The sequence below is a fragment of the Bombus bifarius genome, unplaced genomic scaffold (genome assembly GCF_011952205.1).
Source record: "Bombus bifarius isolate JDL3187 unplaced genomic scaffold, Bbif_JDL3187 scf7180000007966, whole genome shotgun sequence".
Classification (NCBI taxonomy): domain Eukaryota; kingdom Metazoa; phylum Arthropoda; class Insecta; order Hymenoptera; family Apidae; genus Bombus; species Bombus bifarius.
This window is the reverse complement of record NW_022884352.1, coordinates 5,968,793-5,980,195: the sequence shown is the minus strand read 5'-3', so window position 1 is coordinate 5,980,195 and position 11,403 is coordinate 5,968,793. Positions and strand designations below refer to the sequence as shown.

General features: G+C 37.4%; 2 protein-coding genes across 5 annotated transcripts; one reads left to right on the top strand and one right to left on the bottom strand.

Moving 5' to 3' along the window:
* The first annotated feature begins 2,586 nt into the window (after positions 1–2,586).
* LOC117208504 (alkaline phosphatase-like) lies at positions 2,587–7,362 on the top strand. Its single transcript, XM_033449707.1, has 8 exons — positions 2,587–2,748; positions 3,732–3,934; positions 4,224–4,416; positions 4,914–5,077; positions 5,244–5,591; positions 5,675–5,873; positions 6,160–6,378; positions 6,465–7,362. Exons 1-8 carry the CDS (start codon positions 2,658–2,660, stop codon positions 6,635–6,637), a joined length of 1,590 nt encoding a protein of 529 aa, XP_033305598.1. The 5' UTR covers positions 2,587–2,657; the 3' UTR covers positions 6,638–7,362.
* Positions 6,920–10,756, bottom strand: LOC117208524. Of its 4 annotated transcripts, none has more exons than XM_033449728.1 (3): positions 10,483–10,756; positions 8,422–8,616; positions 6,920–8,265 (listed from the first exon to the last, which is right to left on the bottom strand). In XM_033449728.1, exons 2-3 carry the CDS (start codon positions 8,504–8,506, stop codon positions 7,715–7,717), a joined length of 636 nt encoding a protein of 211 aa, XP_033305619.1. In that variant the 5' UTR covers positions 8,507–8,616; positions 10,483–10,756; the 3' UTR covers positions 6,920–7,714. The 4 variants fall into 4 exon arrangements, with proteins under 4 accessions (XP_033305619.1, XP_033305642.1, XP_033305628.1 ...); XM_033449751.1 differs by having other exon boundaries at positions 10,564–10,756; XM_033449737.1 differs by lacking the exon at positions 10,483–10,756 and adding an exon at positions 9,791–10,191.
* Between the last annotated feature and the right edge of the window lie 647 nt (positions 10,757–11,403).

Below are 11,403 nucleotides of genomic sequence, written 5' to 3'. Positions count from 1 at the left end.
TTCAGCGGACGATTCTCCGGTATACGTGGCCTGAAACTCGAAACAGACGAGAAACGAGGAAAGAATAGACTAGACGTTAATACTGATCGCCGAAGTCCAGCGATTTTATTATTGCCATAGTTTGATCGTAGAAGATTAAGTATCTTACGATCTGACTATAATTTGGACTTCTAGCGTCTGATGTGTTTGTATAAGATTTTGGTCCTTTTGTGATGACGAATTCTACGTCTTACTCGATCCACTGATCTGGAAGCAAAACGACCGGAAAATACGATGCACAGATAATGATTCGCTAGCCTTGATCAGTGATACGATCGATGCTGTATAAGGATTGAAGAAACAAACTAGACGGGTTTAACATCCTTTGGCAGTGTGATAAAATAACGAGAAATTGAAAATGAACGATTATAATAAGCAATTATTTCTTTATCGTCAAGATCTTTTCGAATTCATTACTTTGGATGGATTGAACCCTTTAATAACACGATAGTTTAACGAAACGATTCAGAACGAGCGATTTAAGAAATAATTACACATTTGTTTATCATCAAGATTCCTTGCGTTTATAGAACCAGATACAAACACTTTTTACGAGAAACAAATATTAACAATTGCATTAATAAGTATATTTAACGTGTAAAATTTGCAGTACCATATTTCATAGTATTTAATGGCCTCTCTTATGTTACACTGTGAAAGGCTTCAGCTACAAGAGTTCATCACGCATGAATGAACGAAAGAATCATCTGAAAGGAGATGGAGAGCAAACTAAAATATCTAGAGACACGAAATTTGTTGGCAATAATATTCAACTTAAAAAACTTAAAATAAGGAAGCAGAGAAAGGGAAAGTGAGACGAGAGAGACGAATCGTGCGGCGTCTGTAGTCGATACAGCGCGACGTGCATGTATCGCGTTCAATGCGTACAGAGAACAACTTTATTGTACTTTATCGTGTAAGAGAGATTTGTAGAGAGTTTATATTAGGCCAATTGTCACAGCGAGAGTTCTACGATAGCGATGTTCTTTCTTCAACAGTCGTGGCCAACTATTCAAAATCGTTCCCAATCGAAAAGAAATGCCGTTTTGCTTCGCGTCTGATCTACCGTTTTAATTAGCTCATATTATTCTCTTTCTCCCCCTACCCTCCCCCTAGTTTTATCCACGAAGCTTGCAATCGATCGACGCTCAATAATCGACGAGACAAATTGGAGAAATAGCATCACGTGGACGAAGCAAAGTGCTAAAAGTGACGCAGCGACCTCGAGCAGCCCAAATAGTTGGCCACACCTACAGCCACAAGAGATCATGTCGCGTTCCAGCGTAATACTCGCGTAACAATTGCCTCGACGAGATGAATTCGTATTCGTATGGTCATTAAGACCATCAAAGGATACCTCAAATGTCAGTTAAGAACGTATACACGTAGTAATAATTTTCATTCGTTTTCAAGATACCTGTTCTTGGCCAAAGATAGATTAATAGAACTGTGTTTAGTATCAATTTAGAGTAAACGTGATTCGTTTATCTAATAGATGATTTCCTATTATTTTATTTATTTTATTTGGAAGGATTCATCAGAACAAGAAGCTGGTTCCGTGTGCTGAAAAATCAAAATTTACAGACTTATATAACTAATTACAATAAGAGGTTGATTAGAATAATAATATTAGAATAATAATAAATAAGACGCAATGGAACTTTGCTTCTTCGTGAATCCTTTAGTGGATATCGTTTTGAACGCGTGAAGACTTGAATAGAGTGAGGTTCGATAATTAGATTTGTAGATTGTCTGGTTTCTTTTTTACTGTGCGTTTTTTAAGTAGAATCAGACGTCGAGCTAAGAGGGACGAAAAGAGCGTGGAGAGACATTTTGGAATGGTAGATTTTATCGATTCTATTTTTCCTAGTTTCGTTAAGAATGTGAGACACGAGAGAAGAGGTGGAAAAGAGTTCTACAAGGATTGTATTACGCGACGTGTTACGATCTGTACGAATAGACGACGAATATGAACAAAAATCAAATAAAACGTTACAGTGAATGTTAGCTAATCCCTTCCTATTTTTTCGTTACACCAATCTAAGGAGTTTCCAACTTCCCCAGCCAACCCCAGGGAAATAATTTTCACTTAAAGATATGAAGTTTTGTTTCCAAATATTATATTACAAAATTGTAATTGTAAGATCGTCAAGTTTAACCTGAAATATGTAAAAGTATTTCTATTTAGATTTCATCTTTCTCACCAAGCATATATTTTACGTTGCATTCAATATTTGCTTACAACTTTCTAAGAAAATACTCACTTTTTTCTTTTATTATGACATTACATTATTTTCTTCTCACTTTCACTTACAAACTTATGTCCCTGTAATTTGCCGGAAAAATTGGAAATACCCTATATTAAATCCTCCTGATCATTCTCTGTTCTATCAATCTTCGGTCAACGATCTACGATCTAGGATAATCTGGATCTTTATAATGGAAAAAATAAAACAGAGTTCTTCATGATCGACTTAATACAGCCTTTTCCCAATAGAGAGCGTTCTAATCCGAAGCAAACAAGGCAATTATGCACTTACATTGCTCTTTTATTTAGTCGCTCTTAGCATGAACATCTATCAACGTCTCTTTCGTGACGTGACACGCAACTATCAACAATGTATCTCACTGATATGATAAAAATAAGGCTTGTCACGTTATACATCAGTTTCTTGCACATTGGGATCGTTAGAACCACGCTTAAAGAAGGTATAATAATTTCATCGATTTCCAATTCGTGCATGTATCTATTTTGTGATCATCAGTGACCTTCCATTAGTCATCGAACCAGCCGACTTCTGCCGATGACAACATAATCGAAACGATACTCATCTTTAAAATTCTCCAGCTTCTTTATATTCCGTACATTTCCTCTCATTCATCTCAGGCGCTTACAATAATTTTCATGCATAGCAACGATGATTCTCCAGTCAGAATATAAAATTTTGTTCGCAGTCAATTCCATATCTTATCAGTATACAAAGTGTAAGTGTTTCGCACGTACATCGTGGATAGAATTGACCGAGTATCTTTTAAAACAGAATAACTGTTTTAGAATTGGGCCAAACAAATTGATTTTTTTCCTTTTTTCTTCTTTTTTTTTTTGGAGTAGTTGAAAGAATTAGTTGACGATTAATTGAATAATTAAATGACGTGTAATAAAATTCAGAATATTCTAATCGGCCGGAGTTGCGAGGAAGAAAGTAAAGCTTACTTTTTACAGCATTCTTTATCTGGGCTTGTAATCAAAATTTAAACAACACGTTTTATATTAGTTGGAGTTATGTTAGTCATGTGTTAAAAATTTTATCAAAGTCAATCGACGCGGAAGCAAGCACCAAATTTTCAGCACGTATATAACTGATATAACTCTTCAAAATGTGTTGTTTAAATTTTCATTACAGACCCGGGTAAAAAAGTAACCTTAGCTCTTTTCTCTTCCCGATTCCGATCAATTTTCAAAAATTCAATGTCTTCAAAATTTGTTTACACCTCATCTAGTAAACTAGTCCTTTTAGCTGGTCGAAAACAAAATCAAGTCGTTTGTTTCAATTTTGAAGAAGTTATTCTATTTTAAAAAGTGCCCGTTTTATTCTGCCCACGACTGCATGTATACGTGCATAGATTCCCGAAGGAGCGAGGCTCAATCGTTCCATAATTTTTAATGAATCACTTACTTCCTCGGTATTCAGATACTAAACATTGGCGGGAATTAGCTGAAGGAGAATTGGAAAAGGCTTTATCGTACAAATGGAATGTGAATACAGCGAAGAATGTGATCATTTTCGTGGGCGATGGCATGAGTCCTGATACAATTACCGCTAGTAGAATATTTCGTGCTGGTGAGACCAGCCAATTGTCTTGGGAGAGTTTTCCTCATATAGGAATTCTTAAGGTCCACATCCAACAATCTTCTATAATCGTAGTATAATTCTATAATGTCGAATGTATTCTATACACATACAGAAAAACTCTTTTATAATCATATGATTATAAAAGATTTTATAATGTAGAAGATATCGTTCATATAGAAAATTCTGTAATCAAATAATTAGAAAAAATGTTATACTATAGCATATATTCTACGTATAGAAAATTCTTCTGTAGCTATAGAAACATAAGTAACTAGTATTAAAAGTAAAATATGATTAAAATAAAATTGAAATTAAAATATATTGAAATAGACGTACAATACTGACAAGCAAGTACCAGATTCAGCTTCGACAGCAACAGCTCTATTCGGCGGAGTGAAGACAAATTACAACGTAGTCGGCGTGGATGCAAACGTAGCAATGAATAATTGTTCTGCAAGCTTGAATGCTGACTACCACGTGGACTCTATAATCTCGTGGGCGCAGGCGGCTGGCAAAGACACAGGTCAGCGATAACAAATGCCAAGATTGTAAACGATAAGTTGTCATATTAGGCTGTTGTCCAACTTTTCGTTCATATATAAATGTCACTAGTATTATTAATGAATATGACGTTACTATGTAAGTCGATAAATCGCGCTTCTAATGTCGACAGTAGAATATTTTCATTAGTCTTTTAATGATCGGGCATTAGGGAAGGATTCTATAATACCAGATTTGGCACTCATAATTTTTATCTTTTTCAAGTGAAACAATTTGCGGAGGGAAAAGATTAAATAATTTTGAGATCGTAGGAATGCGATAAGTCGCTTCTTAATATATCTGGAGATTTTTCTATCCACGTGGATGGATATCATAAATCAAAATACTAAGAATTTTGGAAAATATTTATTTCTTTATCGCGAAGATTTTCTCGAATATGTACTGTGTTTTTGGATTAATTCAATCTTTTGGACGGTTCTAAATTAAGAGTAAACTAATCTAAACTGTGATCTTTTACAGGATTCGTGACAACCACCAGGGTGACTCATGCGACTCCGGCACCCCTGTACGCGCACAGCGCGAACAGAAAATGGGAGTGCGAGTCGACAATGCCGAAGACCGCCGAAAAGTGCAAAGACATCGCCAGACAACTCGTGGAGGATCAGCCAGGGAAAAATATCAAGGCAAACTATAATATATCGCGATTGTTCAGTAAAATGTTTCACTTCAATTTAAGAGATTGTTAAGTATATTCTTCGTCGTTTCCTTCAGTACAGTTGCTTGAAACGTTCGACAGCGACAAATGAAGATTACGACGAGAGATGTTAATTAGAAGTGTATTTGGTTTAGGTAATCATGGGAGGAGGTAGACAAATGTTGAAATCCAATGCCACAGGCACTGAATTCGATCCTATAGACAATTGGGCTGGCCAAAGAAACGATGGTAGAGATTTAATAGAGGAATGGAAGCGGGACAAAGTTGCTAGAAATCTTTCCTTCAAGATCGTTCAAAATAACGAAGAATTGTTTCGCGTGGATACTGATAAAGTTGATTATTTGTTGGGTGTTTTTGCAAATGGCCACATCAGTATGGATTGGAATAGAGAAAAAGGTCCCAAAGGACAGCCAAGTCTTGAAGAGATGACCGTGACTGCCTTGAAGATCTTGCAAAAGTCAAAACATGGCTATCTTCTTATGGTCTAGTTCTTATCTTCTTTATATTTATTAGACTAAAGAAAAGTATGTCGTTTTGAATAGATATATCAAATGGTAATTTTTAGGTCGAGGGCGGGCTCATTGATTATGCTCATCATCGTGGCCACGCTGCACAGGCGTTGCTAGAAACTGTTAGGTTCTCAGACGCAATTAATACGACCTTGGGTATGGTTGACACTCGAGACACTCTTATTATTGTGACCAGCGATCATACTCATTCTATGAGTTTTAATGGCTACAGCAATAGGGGCTCGCACATTCTAGGTATTTCTGATAAATCCTGTTGCGTTTCTTAAACCATTTCCGACTCAATTTTATCTCCTTTATTGTTAAAAGATCCATTAAATTTGTAGGAAAAACGAAAGAATCGTTGTTTATATTCATGAATCTTTATTTCATTTCTGTGACAAAGTATTTTTTAAGATATTACGAATCGTTTTGTTTGTTAAAACTAATTAAACTTTCCTACTGAAATGCATTGTAAAACTTTAATGTTAAATACATTTCAAATGAGATTTTAATATGAATTAATAATTCATTCGTCTTACAGGTATATCTCAGAAGTCCAAGCACGATGGAATTCCATATACAACGCTGACGTACAGTACAGGGGGACCGAATAACATAGCGTACACGCTCAAGAATGGTTCCGCCGTCAGGTTGGATCCTTCCGAAGAAAATACAACCGCGTATACGTACAGTCAACAGGCAACTATCATATCTGACGAAGCTTACCACGGAGGCGGTGATGTCGCTGTCTATGCAATAGGTATAACGCGTCGATGATTTATATATTACGTATAAAAAAAGTAACGCGATAATTATTAAATTAATCGACAAACTTTTGTCATTTAGGACCGTTTGCACATTTGTTTCATAGCGTGCACGAACAAAGTTACGTCGCCCGTGTGATTGCACACGCTGCTGGTATGCAGCCGAAAGCGTATGGGAGCGCTGGAAAGCAATACAATAGTCTGGTTGACGTTTCCATGTACATTTGCTTCTTCCTCTTACTTTTACTTCATTGACGATAAAAATAGATTAAACCGCAAATGCGTACAATCTTAAAAAAAAGAAAAGTACAACGTCTTATGTAAGATGTAATGTATATTTAAAAAAAAAAGATCAAAGTTACATGTCTCCTTATCGTACTTAAGTAAGTAGGATAGCGAATGGCCGCGAAAAATACACTTGGATCCACTTGATCACAGATTACCCTAACTCGTTTTAGTGGACACATCAAGTCATTTTGACGAACGACAGCTAATATAACCTTACGATATAGAATAAATCATTTTTTTCTCGCATTATGTATACATATATAACGTAGTATATTTTAATATATATATCTTCTCCTCTTTTATATACAAGTTAAAACGATTTTCAGTCTTCTGCCGTAGAGGATAAGGTGAACCGCGATACATTATCCAGGTAACTCGTAAATTGCATTTCATTTACATGTGTACACAGCGTTCATATGGCGCCTATGAAGTGCTAAGTAATTCTCGGAAGTTGGAATTCGAGAAAACGAAAAGAAGTTAAAAAAAAAAAAGAGAAATAAAAGGAAGAATAAAGATTATGCGTAGATAAAAGCAATACATATGTTGTACGAACTTCTTCAAAAAAAGACCGTATTCGTAATCTGAAGCACGTGGTTACAAACTGTCTATCCTCTAAAGTTGCAACTACGTTACTTACGCGTACGATTACATGTATCAGTCCGATAATAACGAAATGTAAAAAAAAAAAAAAACATAGAACTTGCGAACCAATCGACTCGAAATTCTAGACTAACTAGAAAGCCATCGATGGGCAACTAACATACATATGTATATTATAGAAAGAGAGAAAGGAAGAAAAAGAGAGAGAAAGAGAGAGTGAGAAAGGCAGAGTATGAGGGAATAAAAAAAAGGGTATGAACAAGCATGGACAAACTAGTTTCATGCGATATACAGAAGTAATATGTAAGCTCTATCTGGCATCGCGTCGTTTAAGTAATCAAATGCGACAATGGGGAATTGTAAAAGAGACTCTCAATACTCTCTGGTCTATTATCTGATAAACAGTCTGATCGCAGAGTGATGGCAACGACAGCCGGAACATGATCATTGCATTTTGATTTTCACACTTTTACGGCTCTCCTCGGCGCTCTCGTGGAAGAGAATCTTGAGCGAGATGCATCCGAGGAACAACAGGGCGAAGAACAGAAAAATGAAACCGGGAGTGTATTTTTCGAAGACCATCGCACTGGCCAGCCCGATCAGTTGGAAAACCAACAGCAGAGGGGCGAAGTATACAGCTAGGGTCAAGAACAGGCAGCTATCTTGTTTTCGTTTCTGTAGCCTGGTCATGCGGAATCGTGGCATCAACTTGCAAAATTCGACGCTCTTTGGTGGCTCCGCTACTTCAAACTCCTTCGAACGAATACCGCGTAGCAGCGACTGTCGGAAACTCCTGCATAGGAAGAAGATCCTCGCGGTGATGAGCTGAAGGAACTGACCAAGGCAATGGTGCACCTTTCGTGCAACTGGATGCGATTTCGAGTTACCGAAGGAGTAGAGCAGATATGGAAAGAGATTTAAGTTTTGGCAGCAATGGCGAATCTTCTGCATTGAGGCATGTCGAAACAGCATCGGTGGTCCACTGTTACTTCCATCTGTTGAGAATAAAAACAATATATAAGCTCACACAGGCTCTATTAACAAACTAACAATGATATTATCGGAAACGATGCGATACGATCGTGCCTTGCAATTTCAAAGCGATTAATCTTAAAATTGTTAATTAATATAACTTAACCAGGTTCCCTTACCTTTCAGCATATTGGACATACGTCGTACCAGAGTTGGCTTGCCGACGGCGTCTTCCGTCTCTATCATTCCTGACACTTTAGTCATTTCGCTTATCACAATGGTAGAAACAACAACCGTAAATTACTCCAGATATCCTTCCTTCAACTCTCCGATGATTCGATCAGACTGTTGTTCGCACTATTTGTTAATTTTCTCTGTAAAATGGCAATTACAACATTATTATCTTTCATGGTTCGACGTGATCCGAATTTTTGTTAGTATATAAAAGCGAGAATCTCGTGTCGCGAATGAAAACTTTGATGGTCTCGGACGCAAGTTCTACCTCTTTTCCTCTGGAACCTCTGTTCGGGACGAGAATCGCGAAGGAACTCTTCGATCTGCACTGAACAGACCTTCGACTTTACCAAAGCCGAGTGGCAAAAAGAGACAAGTGCCACGTTTCGATAGCCCTTGCGACCCGAGATTAAAGCTCGAGCTGCTTTTTCAACGAATATCTCGACTAATATCTCCACCAATCAAATCGTTTATTTTAACCCATTAAGGGCCAATACTACATTAACGTGATATTGCATTTACAACTATTTTTAATCAATTACTGAATTCTGTTTTCCAATGTAGTAGTTATGAAAGGGAGTTGCAAGAATTTGCTGAATACTTTCGCCATCGCTATTTCTTCCATTTCTAATTAGATTCTATAATTAAAAGAACTGCTGCAATAAAGAGACGCTTCCACTTTCCAGTAATATAAGTGAACCAAGACAAAACTCAAATAAAAATCAAATGACTTTTTCAAACATGCTATAAGAAATATTGATAATAATAAACTCTTGCACTTTTGAATATAAAACTTATACCTTTCTTTCTCTTCTAGCAAGTACAATTTAGATATTGGAGCAAATTGTTCAGTTTTCTATTTCTTAAAAAACCTGAAGTACTCACAAACTCAAGAGCGCGGTAGCCTATTAATAGCTAAGCAACATATATATTATATACTTTATCATAATAACGTTATAGGTAGTTCAATTTCTTTGATATTCCGTAAAATTGCAGAATCTAGGTGACGAAATAGTAGTGAAAAAAATATTCAGTGAATCCTCGGAAACGTTCATTCATCCACAACGTTAAGAAAAACAATTCGACAATGAAAAAGAAAAATGAACTTTGGCGTTAAACAAATTCGACCCTTAAGGCGCATTTAGGCGATTGTCAATATTATTTCGATATTTAAAATTCAAAGATTCTACATTGTACTGGCTATATATATTGACCATTTAGAGAACCACCTGTTATGTACGATAATGTTGAAAACCTAAATATTGACAATAATATCGATCGTCCGAATGCTCCTTAAATCGGCTAAGATCGTACTTTCCAGACGAAATTCCAAGATTCTCATTTGTCGATGGGCGCGGGACTAAAGAAATATTACGGAACGATTCACTGTTTTGCAACGACACAAACTTTATGACACACTCGCCGATCGGTTGACTGATCATAATATACCTCTCCTGCATCACTCCCGCGCGCCCCTTATCACGGTAAATTGGCCGTGTTTGTAGGTATATAGAGTCAGTGAACGCGAATCTCAAGGGTACTGCGAACGTGCGTTCCGTCGTGTGCAAATTTCTCAAAGCTGACGCATAAACCCCCTCGATCTGTATAAATGTCCGCGTAGCCGATTTCCCTATCGAACACGGGCTGAACGAATCGATACGTCGATAACAATCGTCACTGTGAGCTTATGGTAATAGAAACTCGAGGAACGCAATGTATTATACATTAGCGAGTGATAATACAAAGCTTCTCGATAATTCTCTTTCCCATGGATACATACATGAGGTTGATTAGCGCGACAAGGTAAACAAGAGGGATAAAAAACTCGTTGACTAGCCCTTGACGATGTACGCTATGGTTACCTAGATAATTGTATCTAGAGAGGAAACGATGCGTGATTGTGATCGACCATGAGGCCAATTGACCACGCTTGAATTATCGAACGGTGGGGAATAATGAATTAAACGAATATTCTCCTGGAAAGTTCTGCGACTTTATTGACTCACCTCGGGGATCGTTGGCAATATTTAGACGAACGTTGAGTTAGTAGAACTTCGTTGAGTTAGTAGAACATATAACCCACTCACAATTTTCCTCCAGCGGTTTCTTCGTTCTTTCCTCGTCGAACGTTTAACTATATTTCTTGTAAAGATTAAAAACGAGCGGATATTCACGGAATATGCCCATCCTTCGTTGCCTCAGCGACTATATCCCTCGACAGATCAATAGAGTCGCATGCTTCCTCTGTCGAGAGTTAGAGAACAACTAAATCCGGTCGGAGCACGGCTCATCACTTCGTACGAACACGACAAAACACAAACAACGACTATGATCATCAGGCGGAGCGGGGCGCATCGTTGAAGCTAGCACGAGCAGCGACCTCACGTTTCCTTCGAGCAACCGTACCGCAGCCTAACAGCTGATTGGTCGTTCACTTCAGTTCCGAAAGTAACCCAACCAATTGGCTGGCATCTTAAAAGAATCTACGCCAGAGCATATGTGGAGTAACAAAGGAGCCGTTTAAATGGAAACGCGAGATCAGTCACGTAGTTACATCACGAGGCTTCCACGTGATCTTTCGAAATGTTCTGGCCCTTTGGATGACCTCCATAGAACGCCACTAATAACTTTCGTTGTTGTGTCAAGGTGAGGGATTGGGAACAGATTTACTGATGCGTCCGATTGCTGTATTGACATGTTATACAGTGTGATTCCGTCGTTAGATGCTTCAAAAGGAGAAGCCGGTGTTGGCTCGTCGCTAGATGCCGAGCAAATTCATATTTTTATAAACACGAATAAAAGGATGGATCGATGACAGATAGTACAAAGAATACTTTGCCTAATATTTACCTAACACTTTGTATGTTTCGCACATTATGTAAATTCTGCATAAGTTCATTTAAGTTTCACATAAATGCATGAGTATT